The 24,652-nt window shown below is 47.8% G+C and overlaps 1 protein-coding gene across 2 annotated transcripts in view; it reads right to left on the bottom strand.

Moving 5' to 3' along the window:
* The window catches only part of CFAP44 (cilia and flagella associated protein 44), a 969,845-nt gene that overhangs the window by 389,577 nt on the left and 555,616 nt on the right, over positions 1-24,652 (bottom strand). For both annotated transcript variants that reach the window (XM_078656625.1, XM_078656626.1), the window contains 2 exons: positions 23,053-23,213; positions 8,512-8,791 (listed from right to left, as the gene is read on the bottom strand). In XM_078656625.1, the coding sequence (XP_078512751.1) occupies positions 8,512-8,791; positions 23,053-23,213 (441 nt within the window). The remainder of the gene's footprint in view (positions 1-8,511; positions 8,792-23,052; positions 23,214-24,652) is intronic.

The following is a 24,652-nucleotide window of genomic DNA, read 5'->3' as shown; positions in this document are numbered from 1 at the left end:
TTCTAGCTGCTTCAAGGTCCGCTTCAAGGTCCAGGGATACACGTTTTTGCATTTTCGTGATTTCATGGTCAATGGCTGTATTTGTTCTGGTGATAAAATCATCCAAAGTTCCATTGACCATCCTCCTCTTGCCCTTCGCGGATTTGCTACGAGTAACCCGTGTGGACATAATGGTGGGTTACAACTTTATGTGCTTAGCTAAGGAGGAGGAGGGTGTAGGTGCGATGTGCACTAAGTGGGGAATGTGTGAGCCAAGAGTTTAGGGACCAGACCAGTCTCTCCGGTCCTCGAACGGCCTCAAACGGCCCGCTCTTAGCCCGGTCTTCGCCCCGAGCTGCGTCCCGCGCTGCGGGAAGATGAGTCCTTGATATAGTGCACGTTATGGGCGGAGGGCGGACCAACAGGGAGAGCGGACCGGAAGCTGCCACTCGGTCTCGCAGGGACTCCTGGGCAATGGAGTCCCTGCTACGCTCGCAGCCCTGCTTCAGCCCTCGGCCCGGTAGCTAGGCTCGTTGACCCCCCGGAAAGTCCAGTGACCAGCTCTGCTCCCAGCCGGCGATGCGGCACCCGCGGAGCGGGTGCGGCGAGGTCCGTCGGCAGGTCCGGGAAAAGGCACTCAAAGACACCCAAAGCCTCCAGGTAATTGCTCCTGACAGTCGTTTGAAAAGGTGACACACAATGCTAGGGGCAAACACAAGTTTTAAGCTCCTGGTGGGCGGAGGGCGGACCAACAGGGAGAGCGGACCGGAAGCTGCCACTCGGTCTCGCAGGGACTCCTGGGCAATGGAGTCCCTGCTACGCTCGCAGCCCTGCTTCAGCCCTCGGCCCGGTAGCTAGGCTCGTTGACCCCCCGGAAAGTCCAGTGACCAGCTCTGCTCCCAGCCGGCGATGCGGCACCCGCGGAGCGGGTGCGGCGAGGTCCGTCGGCAGGTCTGGGAAAAGGCGCTCAAAGACACCCAAAGCCTCCAGGTAATGGCTCCTGACAGTCGTTTGAAAAGGTGACCCACAATGCTAGGGGCAAACACAAGTTTTAAGCTCCTGGTGGGCGAAGGGCGGACCAACAGGGAGAGCGGACCGGAAGCTGCCACTCGGTCTCGCAGGGACTCCTGGGCAATGGAGTCCCTGCTATGCTCGCAGCCCTGCTTCAGCCCTCGGCCCGGTAGCTAGGCTTGTTGACCCCCCGGAAAGTCCAGTGACCAGCTCTGCTCCCAGCCGGCGATGCGGCACCCGCGGAGCGGGTGCGGCGAGGTCCGTCGGCAGGTCCGGGAAAAGGCGCTCAAAGACACCCAAAGCCTCCAGGTAATGGCTCCTGACAGTCGTTTGAAAAGGTGTCCCTGAGGGGTGGAGCTCTCCTACCCTTCCAGTTGGTAAAGTTTGTAGTGAATTCCATAACAAGGACATCTTCTTCCGGGTTAGAGTACCAATAAACCTATTCACAAATTGGGTAATCCCAAAAGAAAAAGCTGGTTTTTACTAGGGATTATGAGGACCTTTCAGCAGTTCTAGAGATCCCAACACTTAAACACACATACATGTTAATGTTTTGCTTTACACCGACAAACTGGTTTTTATTGCACAAAGTAATACCGGTAAAAAAGGAGGGGTTTCTGGTAAGATGGTAATGAACTGCACTTTGACACTGGAAAATGAGTCACTTAATGATGTCTGTAAATATAGTCATTTTGAGATTGCGGTTTAAAATAATCTTTCATGAATTGTCCATCATGCTCAGGTAAAAGGAAGGGTATCAAGTGATGTGAGAGCTTTGGATAAATGTAATTCTAATTATGCAGATTCTTTGTTGGTGCCATTAGCTAAGGCCTTTAGAGGCAAGGTGACACCAACAGCTGCAAGCAGATATCCATTTAGAGAGGAGACAACCTGATTAAAGGACAGTTGGAGAGCAAATGTTGGAAGTGAGCGCTCTCCCTTCCGCCCTGTTCCACGATGGTTGCACTCAGTCTTGAGTTGAGTCTTGACGCGCTTAAAGTGGAAGATCACTTAAAGTGGAGGATCAGATATTGTCCCTAAAGTGATTTATTGATATGGGTTTCTTTGTATTATTCAATGTTCTCCATTTTGCCAAAGGCAGGGATAGCAGTAGCCAATAAGCCCTACCAACCCCTTACACAAGGAAAAGGGATAATCAGTATACTCCGTCTTAACAAAGGGCAGGCGATGTAACTGCCCACCAACTTACCATAAGTGGTGTCTTTGTTTGCCCAATTGTAAATGGATGGTGGTTATTTATTACCTTTACCCCAAGGGCTGGCATTTGTTTGATCCACACTTTTCCCAAGGGCAGTGTGCGGGGAGGTTAGCTTGTCTCCTGCCTTGGCCAATGGCAGAGGGCTTTGTTTGCCCCCGCAACCTTTGCATAATGACAGGGGGTTAGTTAAAGCCCTCCCCCCTCGTCTTGCCTATGGGCCTAAGGTGCTTTGTTTTTCTTGTCTTTCTCCCCCAAGCCTTGAGAAAGGGAAAGTGGTATGTTATGCCCTTTAACTTTTTGACTAAGCCGAGGAAGCAGATTTTGTTGAACTTTTCTTTAGATATTACGTCCTTATCACCCACCTTGTCCAAAGGAAGGGGCATTTGTGCACAATCCCTATTTGCCCAAGGGCAAGGAAGATATTTGTCCCAGCCGCCTTCCTCATGAGCAACAAAGTAAATTTGTTTCTGATTGCCATCTTGCCCAAGGGCAGAGGGTGTTACAAAGTACCCCTGCTTTGTGCAATGGTGTGAGGCATAAGAAGGCTTGAGGGCCCCGGCTTGCCCAAGGAAAAGGGCACCTTCTGCACTCCTCATATCTTCTGGTTTTCCCAAGGAAGATGTAAATGTTGACTACATTATTTGAAGTAACCTCTGATCTTTGCAAACATCTAGCATTTTAGAAAATAAAAGAGCTGCAAGTTGATTTGGATGTTTTTGGTACAATTGCAAATTATCAGAGAAAATGGGTGTGTTAAAGTAATTTGAAGTTTCTTTGAGAAGGCTTCTGCATTCGACTTGTGGGAGCTTTTACTGCCTACCCCCAAGTCCTTCAGCAATGGCACAGTGGCATAAGGGTCCAAAGTCTCCCCATCTAGCCTAAAGGTGGGCGTTTATTATTAAATCCTACTCCACCTAGCCCAAGGGGTGAGTAGTGGGTTTACATTGGGGATAGAAGCGTGTGCCGATTGTACATTTACATTTTGGCTCCTATATCAAAACTGCAGGCAGATATTTCCCCACACCAGAAAAGGCACTGAATGATGGAAAGGCCACAGTGTCATTAAAATCTGGGGACATTTTACTGAACAACTTCATGTAGGAAATCACCTTAGTGGAAACTCATGTTAAATGAAAAGGTGCCAAGTTTTAGGTCCACTCCCCCCCCCGTTTAGTCAATGTGCACCAAATTTGGCAGATATCCCTGAAATAACCCATATTATGACACAGAAACTCAAATATGAACGATCATGAGGGAAATCCTAAAAAACCCTAACTTTCACTTGTTATGGTGAGCAACACTGGAAGGCTACTGCATTTCAAACATAACAAAATGTCTCATCAAGGGCCAGGCTATCATTGCAAAATAATGCGATCATGGTCCGACTCCAAACAAAGGTATGTATATTGTGAGTGCTTTAGTGTGGTGGTGACCATAACAACAAATTAACAATTTGTATGCTTCTAATTCTTACCCTCTAAGTGAACTTTGTCTTGTATAAAACAAAGTTATGGTTGGGTAAATCTTACAAATGTCCTTTATTGTGCTGTGAATAAACTTTGAGCTATGCGACAATTCCACACAAAATTTGGTAGACATATAATGTGTTTAACTCTTGCCCGTTGTTCCAAACATGGCTCTAATTAGCTTAGGATTTCAACATGTATAGAGGAAAACGCGTTTGTGGGACCGCAAAAGTATTTCTATGTTCAATATTTCTCTTACCCATAGCCCAAAACACTTGCAAGATTATCAGCACACTTGGCACGGACACAGAATATTTGCTAGAGTGGACCCTTTTGGGGTTTGGGGTATATTCAGTATTTTCGGAAATGTTCAGGTTAAAACATTTTCAACTATTGTATATCCATACCATTAGTATACACAGATAATTCTATGGTTCTTAGATTTTAAATAAAATACACCATTTTGACATCATAAGGTATCCACAGATCCCGAAAAAGATAAATCAAAAGTCCTGATGAGTCTGAAAAATGCTCTCATTCCGTGCAAAGAATACAGTCTCTTCGAGTAGTAAATCTCAAATAACATATTTACCTTACTATGCATGTTCAACACCCATGTGGTGATTGCAGTCACACTTTAATCGTAGATGTAACACTGCCTTCACAGAGATGGCATGATGTCTGATAAAAGGTTCACTTCTACAGTGATCATGGTCAAAAATGCTCTGCAGCATATCCACAGAAGGAAACTTTAAATACTTTATCATAGATATTGACTCTGAATGTATAAAAGGTAGACTATCTCTGTGTATGTGTAAGGTCCTGGTACACAACTGTTCAAGATTTTTTCAAATGTTTTCTAGTTGACCAAATGAACATAAAACATGGCCAAATAAGGTATGGCTCGACGATGAATGCTTTGACATTGAATAACGCTACTATTGGCTTCATGATGTTGACTACCTTCATGTCAACCAGGAGCACAAGCGCCAGCGGCCTCAAGATGCGGTCCACTCATCTCCTCAAGTGTTAGATTAGCATAATTAGAAGTGTGGCTCAATGGTTAGAGCGGCAGACCCTGATGCAGAGGTCTGACCCGGGACCAGGGTTCAATTCCCGCCTCGGCGGCTCTTAGACTCAATCTCCCCGGACCTGATAATTCTCGCCTCGGTGCCTAGTCTAATCATGGGTCCCATGCTGCAACTCTGGGCAATAGCTTGCTTAATCTCCACAATGGCCCCAGCAGTGCTTGGATGCCTGGCTGCACCTGGGGGGTGCCCAGGAGTGGACACTTCACAGGGAAAAGCCAGGAAGGGTTCCACAGCGGTATGAGTGCAGGGCCGGGACGCCCCGTCGTGTGGGCAGCCGTGCGCTTTACAAATACAACACATTTACATTTACATTTACATAATGGGAGGTTGAACATGCAGATACTGGAAGGCCATCTGACTAGTTTCTAAAAGACTTGGGCTACACGCAGAGACCGATGGGAAAGCTGAGGTGGCAATCTTCTCACATTTTTAACCCTAAAACAGATACCTACCCTGCCCTTCAGACTTCAGTTAGACACCTTGCCAATGTCACAGTCCTTGCTAGAGTGAAAGTCGGGAAGATAAACCTCCCAAAGATAATGGTTGTAATTTGTGGACATCTTCATGCTGCTGGCTGGGCATTTAACAAAATGAGCTAACATGATGGCTTCAGATAACAGAGAGATGAAAGTCCTCAAGGAACAAAGGAGGGAAAGCACTTTTTTTTCAGAAATAAAAGTCACAACACCTTATGACATCGAGTGAAGTCTGAAAACCACCAAAACATTTGGTCTTCCAGCCTAAAACAGCTTTGTGAAAACCAGATTTCTGTCCAGGATCTTCCCCACTGCGTGGAAAAAACAGACTGCCACTCATCCTACTCGGAATGAGGGTCAGTGTAGGTTCCGAGGTCTGAAAGGGGCAGACATAGCTTATCAAAATCTCCAGTGTTCTTACTAAGGGGTACAATTTCTGCTAGAATTAGTTTATCCTTTAATTCACACTTTTTAGAGGTGTTTCGGCCAAATTTATCAAGCGCGTAGTAAATTGGTAAAATACAAAAAGCAAGAATGTTGCCATTTAATTTGGTCAATTAGAAAACATAAAAAAAATATTTAAAAGCTGTGTTAGGTTTCACACAAACAGATATTCTACCTTTTATGAATATCAGAGAAAATCATAGTAAGTCTAAAAAACAATAAAATTGGCAAAACATGGTTATCATACATTTGGAACCATAATGCACCCATGATTAAACTGGATTGCAGAGAACAATACGTATAACAAACTTTATGCAATTAATATATTCAATTTCAAACAACCCACACTGCTTTGCCACATTAAAGAAGTATGAAATATTGCACACAAATCTGAAGATGATGTTAGGAAAACAGAAGCTCAAACACAAAGTTAAACGGTGCCAAGATAGAACTAATAGTAAATGAAATTATTCAAGAGTAAAGTTAATGCATGGCGCACAGACAAAGCCTTACAGAAGCAGAATGTGCAGCAGTGAGGTAACCAGAAGAATCCAATTGAGTGGGCAAACTGTGCCAGCATATTATGCTATTTTATGTTATGTTATTTTATAATAATCACTTTAAACATTTATAGTGTGCAACAGCTACCATAGTTCATAGGTGCTAATTGACAAATAATGAGGTAACAACAGACAGCTGAAAATCCTACATACTTATTTGGTGAAAAGTCTAGTGTTTAGGTCCTTTTGCAATTTTAAGCAAGTAAGTCTCCAACCAAAGATGGAGGGAAAGCAAGCTCCAAGGCTTGGTAGTAGTGACAAGAAAGCATTGCCGCCTACTCTAACAGATCTAGAAAAGGAAATGACCAAAAGAGCAAGCTTAACACACCTAGGTGTCTGCTATTATACCACTTACAGCAAGGAAACTAAGAGAGTTTTCATAGATGGCCCTACAAACTATAACTATTAGCCAACGGACGAGTCACAAGGTGGATGAGATGATCTCTTTGGATATGCCTACAACAGTCTGGCTCTAGCAATTTGTATTAGCTGCATTTGTTCAATGATCTTCACAGGAGCTGCAGAGCGATGACGTTTCCATGGAACAGGCATGATTGAGTCAAAGCAATGAGCACTTTAACATGGATAAGGGACTCAAGAAATGTTATCTGGTTTGACGGTCTCTTTGTGAGCACATTCAAAACAATTTGTAAGAGCCCTGTGCCCTCTCATGGCTGATATTGTGGCCAAGAGAGCTGCCATGGAAAAGAAATGCAGAAGAAATGAAGGTTATTGTGCCATCAGGTTTCACCTCCTCAGAGGAAGGAAGTTCCCCCCCCCCCCCTAGCGCCTTGAGACCCTCCGGGTGAGGAGTGCGCTATACAAATGCTTTGATTGATTGATTGATTGAAGTTGTAGAGCCCCTAGAGCAGGAGATTACATGTCTCATGCTTGCTTTGCGGACAAGATTGGCCTTGTCTTTGAAGATGTCTGAATGGGCTTTGATCGTAAATAGACCTGTAAACCCCAACTGCACAAATTTGTGCATCAAAGTTCCAATAATTAGGTCAAGAGGAGCATATTCTAAATTGAGGTAATTTATGACTCAAATTGATTTGTTATCTTCTACTTGTGAATTACAACCATTACGGTAGTATACGCCCATTTTTTGTGGACATTTGGCAATGCCAGGCATGCCCGCAGAAGAAGGGAACATTCTATTCAAGTGTTGCTCAGAAACTCATTTGCCACTGAGATCACTTTTTCACCAAACGTTACAAATATTCACAGAACACTAAAGTATTTGACCATTATTGATTATCTGAGGGCAGAGTTTTTTAAGGTTGTACTCTATATTATGCGGAGAGAAGAGGAGGAACAGGAATGTGTGTAGACCGTTGCAACTCGCTCATCAGCGTTCTCAGTGAAATTGCAAGCAACGTCTTTGCAATGAATGGGAGGGCGACGGCTTCTGTGAAGATGCTTGACTATCAGGCATCGTGTAATCACAGGTCATCACATGTTCAACTGAAAATTGACATTCCTGCTTTGGGTCGAGCGTCTATCCCATTAGATCATGCTAGCTGCTGGTCTCTTTTTACTGCACAGATTAATCATCTTAAAACGGTCATATTGCTGCTTAGTACACATAAAGTACTCTGACAATACCTGCACCTCTGCTCTTTGTCCTTAGTTTCTACTTTGGGTGCACATTCTGAAGGGAGCTTCAGCCAGTATCAAGCACTTCCTAGTTAACGCTTACTCACTCCAGGCCTCCCGCTCCATTGTGGTGCAGTAACGGACAACCGCTTAGCTGTGGGGAGAAGCTCAGCCCTGATGAGCAGTACCTCTCTTTTTTCCAGTCTCTACTTACTCTATGTACTGCCTGGCATTTTAGATTACAAGCGGATATCTCTAAATCCATATGGCCCTCTAGTCACTTGCCTTAACATGAGCAGGAATGAGAAGATGCTCGAATTGTAGGACGATTTTGTAACCAGAGCCTTTCATGTGGAGTTTGCTTATTTGATGCGATGGGATGAGCCTCCCATGAGCAAACTCATCCTTCCTGTTCATCAATATTGTCTCATTGCTGTTCTTCTGTTCGTTGCCTGGATCATCATTTAATCTATCTACCAATATCTAAAGCTGAAAATGTTTCAGGAATAAAACCTAATAAAACAACAACTTTTAACAGGCTATCACTATCACCTAGACTGGTGGATTGTAATTTAGAGAATGTGTGCCCATCTCACAAAGATCAAAGTAATTTATTATTGACAGAATTGTTAATCAAAACATGAGAAGTCAAGGTTTCGACCTTACCCGTGGAGAAGGGACCTTTGCCCGCTTTCCTCTCATATCCTTCTCAATGTCCTCCTGGGACATGATGCTGAAGCTGAAGATGTTGCCATCAGCTCCGCAGGTCACCAAAAACTGGTTATCATAAGTGGAGCAGATGGCCTGGATGTTCCCGTACTGGTTGTCATGCACGCCCAGGGACCAGTAGCCGTGCATTGAGTTCAAATGGGGGTCATTGGCCTCAAGTGGATACACCCGCACCGCTCCATTCTCCATTCCACAGACGAGCAACTGTTGGTTGTTACTGAAAATATAAAAAATGTTTGGTGAGCCTGGGGTCTTTTTTAAAAATTTTAAATCAATGTATTCCATTACACAGTAATGCAACACTGCCATATATCACAGTGTTTTCAAATCATAATCAGTCATTACTCTAAAAGATCATAGAAAAATTACACATGCTTAACTTTTGCCAACATGACATCAGAGTCTCTGAATCCAACTACCACCTGCAGAATGTATTTGTTAGGTGGGACGTAACAACCCTTATACACCCAAAGATACACCAAATTTAAAGTTGTCACAACTCTCAGTGGAACTTTTCACCTAAAGATAGTGTTAGTCAGCCCACCCTGTCATGCAGGCCGCTATCCACTGTTTTTGTTTCACAAACTCCCATAGGAGCAGGTTGTAACAATAGCCCTGACACACTGGGAGCTTTCCTCATGCAACTATGGGTCATTGCCAGCTATTCATGCCTCAAAAGCTCATGAGGGTGGGCCTTCCAATATTCTGAAGTCAGTAGCCTTGTGGGGGATTGGCCTCTGACTAAGTGTTTCCCATGGTGGACCAGGTGGAGGCTCAGGCATCGGAACCTAACAGTTCCCTTGTGCTAAATAAGGCAGAGAACCAGGAGTCTGGTGGAATGGAACATCTGCCAATTTACAGCAAATTCCCCATTCTACTGCACTTTACATGAGAATTCCTTGAATGACAGCAGAGAAGCACCTTTGATTCAAGTCTGTCTGCACCAAGCCTCATCTCCTTTTGCTGTTGCACAGATTTGTAGCTCCCACTTGTTGTGTGTCACCTCTTAGAGCTCTCCTTGGATTCCACTTTGAGACAACTACTTCTGGACCAGACTAGGCTCCTTAAAACCAGCTTATTTTCATGAACAAGCTTGTGGACAACAGATTTAAATAATGGTGTTGAAGTAAACATTGTACAACCACTGGGGACTGGAGGAAGTCATTTTTGGCCATGCACATCCATTGACTGGACACATCCTTGTGTGTCGGGAAAAGAAGTGTTTAAAAGGCTACGTGTGCAAGGATCTGGGTTGATATTTCTTTTGCAAAGAAGATGTGCATCCTTTTACACTGAATCTGGAGGTTCTTTTTAAAGATTACTCTGGAAAACGTACGGCCCCCCTGCAAGAAAAGATACTACCCTAGCAGGGAAAACAACTTGTTTGGAAAAGATTTTGCAGCGGGCACAGTGCTCAATAATAAAATGTAAAGCAATTAAACCTTAGACCACAAAGATCAAATTATATAGACAAGACTGCTATTATTAAAAAGATTTTTATATTTTTTTGGCCTCTCGTACTGCAGCCTACTTACAGCAGGGACTTGTGTCTGAGTGAAGTGACCTCTGGTAATGGCCTCTGGTACTTCAGCCTACTTACAGCAAGGACTTGTGTCTGAGTCACGTGACCTCTGGTAATGACCTCTCGTACTGCAGCCTACTTACAGCAAGGACTTGAGTCTGAGTCACGTGACCTCTGGTAATGGCCTCTCATACTGCAGCATGCTACAGCAAGGACTTGAGTCTGAGTCACGTGACCTCTGGTAATGGCCTCTCATACTGCAGCCCACTACAGCAAGGACTTGTGTCCGAGTCAAGTGACCTCTGTTAATGACCTCTGGTAATGCAGCCTTCTACAGCAAGGAATTGTATCTGCCTCATGTGACCAACCGGTAATGGCCTCTGGTACTGCATCCTGAGTCAGAAAGGACTTGTGTCTGAGTCACGTGACCTCTGGTAATGACCTCTCGTACTGCAGCCTGCTACAGCAAGGACTTGAGTCTGAGTCACGTGACCTCTGGTAATGGCCTCTGGTACTGCAGCCTTCTACAGCAAGGACTTGTGTCTGAGTCACGTGACCTCTGGTAATGGCCTCTCGTACTGCAGCCCACTACAGCAAGGACTTGTGTCTGAGTCAAGTGACCTATGTTTATAACCTCTGGTAATGCAACCTACTACAGCAAGGACTTGTGTCTGCCTCATTTGACCAACCGGTAATGGCCTCTGGTACTGCATCCTGTTTCAGAAAGGACTAGTGTCTGAGTCACGTGACCTCAGTTAATGACCCCTGGTACCGCAGCCTACTACAGCGAGGTCTTCTGTCTTAGTCAAGTGACCTCTGATAATGGCCTCTACAGCCTACTACAGCCATCGACAGGGGCAAACTCTGGGCCAAGCTATCAGGCTAGAAAATCGACCCGCAACTTTTGAACCAACTAATCGCACTTCATTCCGACACATGGATCCAAATAAAACTAGGTACCGGTAACATCCTGTCAAGGAAAATAACGACCACCACGGGGCTGAAGCAGGGATGTGTCCTTGCCCCGACCCTGTTCAACCTCTTCCTGTCTGATCTTTCAGCAGAGCTCGACAACTGCGTCCACCATGCCCCAAATTTAGGAGGCCTAACAATATCACACTTACTGTATGCAGACGATTTAATACTGATCAGTTGAAGTCCAGTTGGCCTTCAACACCTTATAAATACTACAAGTACATTTTCAGACAGAAACGGGCTAACGATAAACTTGAAGAAGTCAAAAGTGATGATCTTGAATCGAAGGAAACTAGGGCAACCTCGATGGGAACTTCAGGGCAGATTGTTGGAGGTGGTCGATGAGTACAAATATCTGGGTATCATTTTTGACAGAAAGGGTTTCTTTGGACAACACAAAGCAACTATTAGAACAAGAGGGACTGCACTGGCAGTAGCACTAAAAAGAATTAAGCAAAAAATAACAGGCCCTGATCTATCACCTCTTCTAGAAGTCTTTCAAGCTAAATTGCTTCCTACCATCACCTACGGAAGTGAATGCAAGAGAGGAAGAGACGAAACAGTTCTGGATGAAGCAGTGTCGAAATCAATTTGATTAATTTTTAACTTCCCTCATTACACTTCTCCAGCCCAGCTAAGACTAGAATTTGGCCTCCAAAAACAGCAAGTAGCACGGAAGTGCTGGTACAAAATAAAGGGAGCAGAGAACGGTTCTATGAACTCATACTTATGGAAAGAGTTGAACAAAAACAAAGACAATCCAGCTGCGGTCTATCTACAAACGGCAATAAACTATCTAGCCCTACAAGAGCGCTGGGTGATCAATGGCCCACAGAAAACCTTTAAACAATTAGTAAATGTTAGACCTGGCACCTTGGCGTGAGTCTCCCTTCCACTTTTTGCTGATGTGCCTCAGATGTTCTGCTGGTATTCGACGCTCACGGCACTGCGCCATGGCCAATCCGTGCCGCAGTGCAAGTGCTCCCAATGTAAAGTGTATACGTGTAATTGATTTCCATGATTGGCTTATTGGATTTACTGTCAGTCCCCAGTAAAGTGCACAAGGAGTGCCAGGGTGTGTATGTACCGATACGGCTCGTGGGCCTGCAGCACTGGTTGTGCCACCCAAAGAGGCCGCCTTGGAAAATGTGTCTAAGGTCTGCCATTGCAGAACCTGCGTGCAGTCTCGTACCGTCACGCTGGCTGGGTAAGAGCACACACTTACCAGCCTCTAACCCTTCCCTTTACTTCATACCAGTCACCCCTTTGGTAGGCCCACGGGCAGGGTGCATTGAAAGCATACGGTAGGACAAGCCCTGATGTGCGTGGCATGTCCTAATAGTGAAGTATAGCCATTCTCGTTCTTCACTATTGCAAGGCTACCTGTTCTCGTAGGCCAGAATGGGCTGCTGGATTATTACACTCTATAATCCCAGTAGACTCAGGGAACATGGTAGGCACTCAGAATAATAAGATACTTCTTTTAGTAAAGTTTATTTTAATATCCTGTGTTTGCAAATGCGACTTTTAGAAAGTTAGCCTTTGCTTGCCTAACCATCTCGGCCCGCCTCTGCTCGTATGTGTATTTGCTGTCTGGTTTGTGTGAGTGACAGGGCTGGGAGAAGACAGGTGGTGCATAGAAAGATTACACTAGGATGGGTGGGGGGAATGCCCCTAGACTCTGAATAGACCTGTGCTCTGCCACCTCAATGCCGGCTCCGCCCCCTGGGGAGCGGCTGACGACTCTGCCCTCCACCTTGTAAAGAGAGAGAGGGGAAGACCGTCAACAGAGTACTCCTGAACTGTACTTGTCTTCACAATGCTGGCTCCACCCCCTGCCGAGTGTCTGCGGGGCCTGCTCTGCTCACTGAAAGGAAAACCCAGACTTCGCCCAACAAAGTACTCAAGAGCTGGGATGGACTATGCAAAGGCCCGCCTCCCCTAGCCAGGAAAGACAAAAGAAACGGTGTATAAAAAGAGGAGCTCTGCTCCTACCAAATCAGATCCAGTTTTGACCACGACAAACTAGAAGGACCTAGAGAAGCTGAGGGAAAGAAACCTGCAGTGGTACCTTGCTGAGAACGGCGAGGAAAAGACCAGAGAGGACTTTGAAGACTTGTGCCTGAAACGATCTCCAAGGGCTTGATCTCGAGCTTGCCCCCTGACCTGAACCCCAGGACCATTGGGTTTAATTCTGCCTGTGCCCGTCTGCTGTTGGGCCCTTAAGTTCTTATTCCCTCACCGGAGTTGTGACTCGGGTGCCTTCGCCCTCCTAAGGTCGTGACAGCTTGGAGCCTGGCCGCCCCGCCGCAGAGAGCCCCGCTCACGCTTGAGTTGCTCTCCGCTTCAGTGCCGGGCCGCCCGCTCTCCTGACACCTCGCCTGCTATGGAGCGCATTGTGCGCCTCTCATCTTCTCCTGCCGGAATCTGCACAGAGTGCATCTGATAGCCTCGGACGGTCCGTACGTCAAAACGTACCCGAAGGTCTCGCTTTGCCCTCCTGCATACCAAGGCCCGTGCCGCACCTCAAGAAGGCCTTCCGTACAGAGGTACCGGAGGCCCGGTGCTGCACCTGTCTGCCCGAGAACGTGATGTCCCCCACATATCCACGGGTATGACCCGGCGTACTAAGAAGAAATACGTCCCGCAGGCCTGAACGGCGCCTCGCCCCGTGAGTTGCTCTAGACACCGGATCGCCGCCACCCTCCACCGTCCCGCTCACCCGCCTCGCACCTCGAGGGGGCTTCGAGCCGGATAAATCCCCGGAGAACCGCCGGCCTCGTCCCGAGTCCGCCCTCGCCTGAGGCCGCGCTTCAAACGCCTCGGATACCCGCAACAAGGTACACTTGAGCTCGCATCAGATCCAGGGTCACATCGGATCCAGGGTCCGCAACGTTTGTTTTCCCTGTCGTCCATCATTCGTCAACAGGTCGCCTCACTAGCGCGAAGCGCGCATCGACCCACAGCGTACCTTGCGGACAAAGAACACTTAAGAACGTTTGCCTATTTAAATCTGGTGGCCTAAATCACTAATTGTTATATGGTCTTGTGATAAATCTGCAACTGAATATTTTTATATAAAGTCTAGTGCAGGTAGAGTCAAGGGTGTACATGCCGAAAGATGTAGTGAAGGAGTACTTAAAGGGGGATGACATAGGACAGTGGTTCCGGGCATACGAGGTAGCCATGTCCTCCCACCGGGTCCCTGAAAGAGATTGGGGAGCGGGGTTGTGGGGGAAGTTCTTTAGCGAGGGACGGTATACCTTGTTAGATTTGCCCTCTGAAGTATCTAATTCCTACACCCACATGAAAGATGCATTAATGACCAGGTTTGGGTTAACTCCTGAGATGTACCAACAGAGGTTCAGGGGGTGTACTAAGATTCCTGGGGGTACGTATGAGGAGTATGTGACCTTTTTCTGCAGAGCGCTGGATGGTTGGGTGAAGGGTAGTAGGGTGAATGATTTTCAAGGGCTTCTTGATTTAATGGCATGAGAGCACTTGTCCAGTCATTGTTTTCCTGAGCTACGCCAGCACCTGATTGATAGCAAGCTGTTCAACCCGAGGAAGCTTGCTGAGGAAGCGGACCGCTGGCTCAGCACCAGGGTCCACTAGGGTCCAGTGGGAGACTCAGCCAAAAGTGGGCAGGGTCCTTAGCAGAAGAGTGGGGGGAACAAGGGAAAACAGAAAGGGTTCCAACAAGGCCCCCAAAGTAATCCCCAAGGGAACCAGCAGAAGGGTTCTCAGCCTCCTCCACCCCCAAAGCAGAACGGGGCCCGACAGGTAGACCTGTTCAAAGAGGGCCCATCACCTGTTACAGGTGTGGTGACCAGGGTCACATTGCCGCTGATCCTAAGTGTCGCCTATTTGGAAAACCCGCACCCACTGGTGCTCCACCCCGGCAACTGGCTCGTGTTAATTTTGGGGAGGAGGTAGCAGTCCAGGGGGGTGGGGATCCCGTTCAGATGACCCTAGTCTCACTCGGAGACAGCGAGATGGTCCCTGAGAACTACTTACCCTCTAACACTAAAAAATATGGGCAAGTAGTGACCGTCAATGGAAAGAAGATTGAGGCTCTTCGAGATACAGGAGCCAGTGTGACTGCAGTACGGCAGCACCTGGTGTCTCAAGAGCAGGTTGTACCCCATGCCTACTGTAGGGTTGTCAATGCTGACAATTCTGAGAGTCATTGTCCGATGGCTCAGGTTTCTTTTGAGTGGGGGGGGGGGGTCTCTGGTACTCTGCAGGTCGCTGTGAGGAATGCCATGCCTGTAGACTGTTTGCTAGGGAACGATTTGGAGGACTCCCCTTGGGAAAAGGTGGAGAAAAGGACCCATCTGCGGATGGTGGGTCTACCTGATTGGGCGTGCGTGACCACCCGGTCAATGGCAGCCAGTAGGGGTGTTGAAGAGGTCCTGGAGCCTGAAGGAGAGGCCCAGGAACCGGCCTTAGAGAGAAGGCGCAGGGGGCGCGGACAGCCGGCCCCCACTGTTCCCACGACCCAGAGGAGGCAGACCTCGAGGGGGATGCCCTGGAGCCTACCGGGGAACAGATTGCCGAACTGGGAGGCCTGCCTGAGCTGACCCATTGGCAGCAAGAAGGAGGTCCCTCCAGGGAGGAGTTCTGCAAGGAGCAGAGAGAGTGCCCTTCTCTCGTGGGTATGCGGCAGCAGGCTGCAAACCAGGCCAATGGTAGTCAGTCCGGAAAACACTTTGTGTACTGGGAGAACAACCTCCTATATTCCGAGCCTAGGGTTGCGGAACCTGGGTCAGCCCGTGTGCTGGTGGTATCCCAGAAGTTCCGAGCCTTCCTACTGGGACTGCCTCACGATGTACCGTTAGCGGGACATTTGGGGATGGACAAGACCTATGACCGGCTTGTAACCCACTTTTATTGGCCCCAAATGCACCGGAGCTCAGACGCTCACTGTAGAACCTGCCAGACTTGCCAGGCAAGTGGTAAGAGTGGAGGGAAGAACAAGGCTCCCCTCCAGCCATTCCCCGTCGTCGGTACCCCATTCCAGCGAGTGGGGATCGACATTGTTGGGTCTCTGGACCCCAAGACAGCCATGGGCAGCAGGTTCATCCTGGTCTTGGTGGACCATGCCACCCGGTACCCTGAAGCCATCCCTCTGAAAACAGTGATGGCCCCCGTGGTGGGACGAGCGCTGATGGGAATTTTCTCCCGAGTGGGATTCCCTCTAGAGGTGTGTCTGACAGGGGCACCAATTTCATATTGAAATATATGAAATCCCTTTGGCAAGAGTGTGGTGTAACCTACAAGTTCACCACCCCTTACCACCCCAAGGAAACGGGTAGGTTGAGAGATTCAACCGAACCCTGAAAGGCATGATAATGCGTCTGAAAGAACCCATGAGGCGTAAGTGGGACGTCCTCTTGCCATGCCTTCTCTTCGCATACCACGAGGTACCCCAGAAGTCTCTAGGGTTCAGCCCCTTTGAGCTTCTGTACGGTCACCCCGTTGGAGGACCTCGGAGTCTGGTAAAGGAAGGCTGGGAGCAATCTCACAGGAAACCTCCCCAGAATGTATACAGTTACATGCTGGCCTTCAGAAACCAGACCAGGCGATTCAGGCAACTTGCTGAGGCAAACCTGGAAGCCAGCCAGGAGGAGATGAAGCGGTGGTACGTCCGGAATGCCACTCTGGTCGAGCTTCAGCCTGGACAAAAGATGTGGGTCTTGGCCCCACTGGAGCCTTGTGCACTTCAAGATAAGTGGACAGGTCCATTTAAGGTTGTGGAGCGCAAGAGTCCTGTCACCTACTTGGTGGACTTGCAAACTCCCAGGAACCCTTTGAGGGTCCTACATGTTAACCGCCTTAAGCCCCACTTGGAAAGGTCCGAAGTGGGCATGCTCTTGGTCACTGATGATGGGATGGAGGAGGAGACCGAGCCTCTTCCTGACCTCTTGGTAGCCTCAGAGCGCGATGGGTCAGTGGATGAAGTTAACCTCTCACCCACACTGACGCCTGAACAACAGGATGACTGCCGCCAGTTGCTGGGGCAGTTTTCCGATCTGTTCTCCCTGGTTCCTGGTATCACAGATTGGTGCGTCCATGATGTGGATACAGGAGACAGCTTACCGATTAAGCACAAAGCTTACCGCGTAACTGACAGGGTAAGGGCCTGCATCAAAGAGGAGGTCTCGAAGATGCTTGCTCTTGGGGTGGTTGAGTCCTCCAGCAGTCCTTGGGCCAGCCCAGTGGTCTTGGTCCCAAAGGCTGCAGCGCCGGGAGCCACACCCGAACTCTGGTTCTGTGTAGACTACCGAGGGCTCAATTCAGTAACCAAGACTGATGCGCACCCCATCCCCAGAGCTGAGGAGCTCATCGATCGGTTAGGGGCTGCTCAGTTCCTCAGCACGGTTGATTTGACATCTGGGTACTAGCAGATTGCCTTGACCGGTGGGGCCAAAGAGAGGTCAGCATTCTCCACACCAGATGGGCATTTCCAGTTCCGGGTTATGCCCTTTGGGATGAAGAATGCTCCTGCCACCTTCCAGAGCTTGGTCAACCAGGTGTTGGCTGGGCTGACTGAGTTCAGCGCCGCCTACCTGGATGACATTTCAGTGTTCAGCAGTACCTGGACAGAACACTTGCGACACCTCTGGGAAGTGTTGACGGCACTACGCAAGGCAGGCCTCACGATCAAGGCAAGCAAGTGCCAGATCGGGCAGGGTTCAGTGGTGTATTTGGGACACCAAGTAGGGAGCGGCAAGGTGGCGCCCCTGCAGCCCAAGATCGAAACCATGCTGGCTTGGGAACCCCCCAAGACCCAAACAGAGGTGAGGGCCTTCCTAGGACTCACTGGGTACTACGGGAGGTTTGTCAAGGGGTATGGCAGCATTGTTGCCCCCTTAACCGAGCTGACTTCGAAGAAGCAGACCCGGAAAGTGATCTGGACTGACACCTGTCAGGAAGCCTTTGACACCCTAAAGACTGGCATGTGCACGGCACCCGTGCTCCTGGCTCCTGATTTCTCCAAAGAGTTCTTGGCGCAAACAGACGCTTCAGAGCATGGGGCTGTTCTTTCACAGATGACTGAGGAGGGCTGGGACCAACCCGTAGCTTTCATCAGTAGGTTACTTCCACGGGAACAAAAATGGAGTGCAATCGAGCGAGAAGCATTTGCTGTGGTCTGGGCCTTGAAGAAGCTAAGACCCTACTTGTTTGGGCCTCACTTCCGTGTTCAGACGGACCATAGGCCCCTCAGATGGTTGATGCAAATGAGGGGTGAGAATCCAAAACTGTTGAGGTGGTCCATTTCTCTACAGAGTATGAACTTCACGGTGGAACATCGCCCTGGCACAGATCACGCCAATGCTGACGGTCTGTCCAGATTTTTCTGCATTAGTGATGAGGAACTCCCTGGGGTAGGGTAGTTCTCCCCACATTTCAGCTGGAGGGGACACGTGTTAGACCTGGCACTTTGGCGTGAGTCTCCCTTCCACTTTTTGCTGATGTGCCTCAGATGTTCTGCAGGTATTCGATGCTCAGGGCACTGCGCCATGGCCAATTCGTGCCGCAGTGCAAGTGCTCCCAATGTAAAGTGTATACGTGTAATTGATTTCCATGATTGGCTTATTGGATTTACTGTCAGTCCTCAGTAAAGTGCACAAGGAGTGCCAGGGCGTGTAAGTACCGATACGGCTCGTGGGCCTGCAGCACTGGTTGTGCCACCCACAGAGGCCGCTTTGGAAAATGTGTCTAAGGTCTGCCATTGCAGAACCTGCGCGCAGTCTCGTACTGTCACGCTGGCTGGGTAAGTGCACACACTTACCAGCCTCTAACCCTTCCCTCTACTTCATATCAGTCACCCCTTTGGTAGGCCCACGGGCAGGGTGCATTGTAAGCATAAGGTAGGACAAGCCCTGATGTGCGTGGCATGTCCTATTAGTGAAGTACAGCCATTCTCGTTCTTCACTATTGCAAGGCTACCTGTTCTTGTAGGCCAGAATGGGCTGCTGGATTATTACACTCTATAATCCCAGTAGACTCTGGGAACATGGTAGGAAGTCAAGTTTAGTATGCCTGAACTCAGAATAAGAAGATACTTCTTTTAGTAAAGTTTATTTTAATATCCTGTGTTTGCAAACGCGACTTTTAGAAAGTTAGCCTTTGCTTGCCTAACCATCTCGGCCCGCCTCTGCTCGTATGTGTATTTGCTGTCTGGTTTGTGTGAGTGACAGGGCTGGGAGAAGACAGGTGGTGAATAGGAAGATTACACTAGGATGGGTGGGGGGAATGCCCCTTAACTCTGAATAGACCTGTGCTCTGCCACCTCAATGCCGGCTCTGCCCCTTGGGGAGCGGCTGACGACTCTGCCCTCCACCTTGTAAAAAGAGAGGGGAAGACCGGTAACAGAGTACTCCTGAACTGTACTTGTCTTCACAATGCTGGCTCCACCTCCTGCGGAGCGTCTGCGGGGCCTGCCCTGCTCACTGAAAGGAAAACCCAGAGTTCGCCCAACAAAGTACTCAAGAGCTGCGATGGACTATGCAAAGGCCCCCCCTGGCCGGGAAAGACAAAAGAAACGGTGTATAAATCAGATCCAGTTTTGACCACGACGAACCTCTGCCTGACTAGAAGGACCGAGAGAAGCTGAGGGAAAGAAACCTGCAGTGGTGCCTTGCTGAGAACGGAGAGGAAAAGACCAGAGAGGACTTTGAAGACTTGTGCCTGAAACAATCTCCAAGGGCTTGATCTCGAGCTTGCCCCCTGACCTGAACCCCAGGACCATTGGGTCCAATTCTGCCTGTGCCCGTCTGCTGTTGGGCCCTTAAGTTCTTATTCCCTCGCCAGAGTTGTGATTCGGGTGCCTTCGCCCTCCTAAGGTCGTGACAGCTCAGAGCCTGGCCGCCCCGCCGCAGAGAGCCCCGCTCAAGCTTGAGTCGCTCTCCGCTTCAGTGCCTGGCCGCCCGCTCTCCTGACACCTCGCCTGCTACGGAGCGCATTGTGCGCCTCTCATCTTCTCCCACCGGAATCTGCACGTCGAATCGTACCCGACGGTCTCGCTTTGCCCTCCTGCATACAAAGGCCCGTGCCGCACCTCAAGAAGGCCTTCCGTACAGAGGTACCGGAGGCCTGGTGCTGCACCTGTCTGCCCGAGAACGCGACGTCCCCACACAGATCCACAGGTACGACCCGGCGTACTAAGAAGAAGTACATCCCGCAGGCCTGAACGGCGCCTCGCCCCGTGAGTTGCTCTAGACCCCGGATCGCCACCACCCTCCACTGTCCCGCTCACCCGCCTCGCACCTCCAGGGGGCTTTGAGCCGGATAAATCCCCGGAGAACCGCCAGCCTCGTCCCGAGTCCGCCCTCACCTGAGGTCGCGCCTGAAACGCCTCGGACACCCGCAACAAGGTACACTTGAGCTTGCTCCCGAGTTCACATCGAATCCAGGGTCCGCAACGTTTGTTTTCCCTGTCGTCCATCATTCGTCAACGGGTCGCCTCACCAGCGCGAAGCACGCATCGACCCACAGCGTACCTTGCGGACAAAGAACACTTAAGAACGTTTTGCCTATTTAAATCTGGTGGCCTAAATCACTAAATGTTATATGGTCTTTTGATAAATCTGCAACGGAATATTTTTATATAAAGTCTACGTATTTTTTGATACAACCTTATGACTGGTGTCCGTTTGTGGTGGGTCATTATATTTACTGTGTGTGATCATAAATGCTTAACTAACTATCGCCCTGAAGATTAGCCTTGTCTGCTCGCGCCACACTACCTAGAGGGTGAGCAAGGGTTATTTCTAAAGGAGTAGTTCTCTTACCCTGACTAGAGGAGAGGGTCCCTGTTTGTCACAAGTGCATACCTGTGCCAACCAGAGACCCCGAGTCTAACAGTAAACAAGACAGTAAAGTCATTGTCTTTGGAAGAAGGCAAATCTACCTTATCCAAAAGAGCACACAGGTGGTTTGTCATTCAGAGTTACACAAGGGCCGCACCGCAAACCTATTTGGGAACAGTATTCTCAAAGGTTGGGAAAGAATCATATCTGAAACTGACAATGGGAGTTTTACTGGTCAACCAGCACCTTCCCCCTTGGCAAAGGTTAGACACAACGACCAACTGTAAAATCTGCGACGAATCGAAAGATGACATCCTCCACTTGTTGTGCAGCTGCAAAGGTTTAGACAAAGAGAGCAAACTGCTATTAAACACAGCCTGGAACGTGAGAGGGATCCGAACCCGCAGGCAAGCATTAAAAGCCTGTTTTGATGGAAGAGACATTCAATTAGCATGCAGATTGGTGAAATTTGTTAATATTGCAAAAGCTACATCAAATTTAACTGTAACATAACAGATCAAACACAGAGATCTGGTTTTAAAAGGCAGAAGCTGCAACTCTCAAACTGCGGTTCTAACTGGAAATCATAATCAGATACCAACGGAGCACAATGCAGGGCACTGCACTACGGACATAGATAATAATTATAATAGTTAAATCAGGAGTTTTCTTATCTGCTTTTACCCCAGTCAATTGTTTTGATAAAACTTGTGATTTATAACTAACTGTTCTTACTGTAATGTATATTGAGGTTCTTTTAACAAGTTTATTGGTATATGTGACTTAATTTAAGCATACTATTTTGCAAAGATTTTAATTAATCATGCAATAAAGATTTTTTTGTCAAGTGAGCCTTAGACCAGCAGGATGCTTCAAGGCTTTTCACCTTTTGATGAAGAAGACATCATCAGGTCATTGTTATACTTTTTCATTAGGTATCTGATATAGGGTGGACATAGAAGCAGTGTCGGGATTTACATAAAACATTTGGAGTATCTCAAAGATAAGGTGGAGTGTATGGGACAATATGGTGAGTGTCGTATCCACTTGATGCTGATTACAGAAAACAAGATGTGCTAAAAGAGAGGTAGGAACTTTCCACTGGGACAGGACTGGACAGAACACCGTACAGCTCAGATCAACCAAAAAACACACGATTTCTTGATCATCACAAAGCCAGGTATAGTTTCTATATAGCTCTGCACTGTGCCTGTGGATGGCCATTTAGGCCCTTACATGTAATTTCTGTTTGTGGTCTTTGAGCTGAGCCAAATATCCTGCAAGCCGTGGGGAAATATGGTCTGTACCACAATCCAGTTCTCTGTATCTGTTCTGCAGGCTATTGTGGACCATGGCCAGGTTATCCATGCCTATTCTAAAGTCTAATGTGGACCATGGCCAGGTTATTTATGTCTCTTCTCTGTCCTGATGTGGACATTTTTTTAGGTTCTGGTCCCATGTACTGTTGTCTGTTATAGACCATGGCCAGCTTATCTGTAACCATTCTGTGATCGACTGTGCTCATGGTGACTAGTGTACTGGTTTATTGTCTGCTGTTACCAAGGCCAGGTTCTAGGGCCCTAATATGCATTTTGTTTTTGGCAATGACCAGGATTTCTTTTTTACCCCTTTCCTGGAGTCTGCTATGGGCTTGAGTCAGGTTCTCCACTTTTGTTCTCATGTCCAATGTGGGCAATGCTCAGGGTATTCACCCCTCAGCTGTCCTCTATTGTGGGTAATGGTCAGGTTATTCTGCCCTCTCTGTTGTGGACCAAAGGCAGGTTATGTGTTCCTGTTGTGTTGTTTGTTGTGGATGAAAGTCAGGTTCTGCACTCCTGTTAAGTGAGCTGCTGTGGACCAGGGTCAGTTTATTTACCCCTGTTTTGTGGTGTAGTGTGGATCACTGTCAGGTTATGTACCCATTTTGTGGTGTAGTGTGGATCAGTGTCAGGTTATTCACGCTTGTTCTGTTCTGATCTGTTGTGGATCATGTTCAGGTTATTGATCCCTGTTCTGTGGACAATGGTTAGAATATGCACCCCTCCTCTGTGATCTGTTGTCGATCATGTTCAGGTTCAGGTTATTGATCCTGTTCTGTGATCTGTTGTGGACAGCTGTCAGAGTCTCTGCCCCTGCTTATTGATGTGCTAGGTACTGACTTACCTAAAATACATCTTCCTGATGGGGTTCATCTCTGTATTCTCAACGGGCAGTAGAGCAAAGGGTTCATCCTGTCTCAAAGAAGGGTCCTTGTTGACATCCTCATTCAGTTCTTCATTCACTTCAAACTGGCAGTGGTAGAGATATCCCGCATCATAGCCTCCCTGAGGAAATTGAACCATATTTGAGACAAAGAACATACCCTACATTTTAATATCAGATTGCTTCTATCTTGTATGGTTTTCAAAACAAAACAGACCTGTCAGACCTTAAGAAAGTACAGATTGATTTAAAACAGAACAGCAAAGCATGAAAGACCTTCTGGACCTGTGTGAGTTGACAAAACAGCAACCACTTTACTGGAGGTAAAGTACACATTACTTCTAGGGAATGGTTAAACCTGCTGTCTCCCAAAAAACACCATCTTTTGTTAACTCTAAAAGGTGAAGGTTGACCAAAACTGTTTGACCCACCTGTGAGCAGATCACGTATGAGAGGAAAGGCCACACAGCCAAACATGTATGTTACTTAGCCTCTTCAGCTTAAAAACACATTTTGGTGTACATTACATAAAATTACCATGCTGATGTTTAATCACAGCCTTGCCTAGATTAATGCTCCACAGATTTTACAGTCCAAGTGTGTTACAAACATGCATTACAGTCAGCACAAAACTACAGTGTAATTAGCAAAGGATGCTAAAACAATTACATCCATTGAAACAGTTAAACAATTAAACGTATAACACTTTTGGTAAAATTAACCACCTTGAAAAAGATGCCTTTACATTCCAGGTGCATAACATAGATAAGAGCTCCGTACCACTGCCCACGTGGTCACTTGTTGCACATAATCAAAGCTTCACAAAGCTGAATTTGGTTACGGGCTTTGCTTATTTAAAACGAAGTCTGAGATGCTCTTTCTTGTCGCAGTAAATGTCATCAATTTTGGAAAAGCGCCTTGTTTTTGTAATGAAGATTTTACAGCAGTGATTGTTAAAAGTGGCAGTGATGCCTTGACTCTCAGTATTGATTACATCCTAGGCAGAAGCAGAAGTTCCTTTTTCTGTAGTGGAAACTATTTACTACCCATGGCAGGTACCAATTACTGCCAGCAGCCGCTACTAAGCATGGGTGGTGAGACGGGGGGGGGGGGGGGGTTGGGAGCTGAGGGGTGAATGAAAAAAATAAAAATAAACTCACTTACCTGAATGCCGCTGGGTCCTGCCACCTCTGCTCCGTCTCCTCCGCGGCGTAACAGGAAGCTTCTCAGCCTCCCAGAAACCCCGGTCCAATCACATTGCTGCCTTAAGTAGCGCTGTGATTGGTCGGAGCAGCGTGGTTTTATGCTCATAGGCTTGGAGACTTTGTATGTTTTTCACCAGGCTGTTTAATGTAGTCTGGTGGGAAACATGCGAAGTGCGCATGCCGGTTTTCTTGATCAAACCGGCATGCGCACTTTAGAGTGTGCTTTACACTCGTCCCCTGCCCCCTGCAATGGCCAGCCCGGCCCTCCCTCCCCGCTCCACACCGGAGCAGGAAGGAAAATGATAATAACGTTAGTCATTATCGTTTTCCTTTTTACACTGCTCCCAGAACATTGG

Source organism: Lissotriton helveticus, chromosome 8 (genome assembly GCF_964261635.1).
Source record: "Lissotriton helveticus chromosome 8, aLisHel1.1, whole genome shotgun sequence".
In the NCBI taxonomy this organism is placed as follows: domain Eukaryota; kingdom Metazoa; phylum Chordata; class Amphibia; order Caudata; family Salamandridae; genus Lissotriton; species Lissotriton helveticus.
Note: the sequence above shows the minus strand (reverse complement) of the source record. Positions and strands in the feature narration are given on the sequence as shown.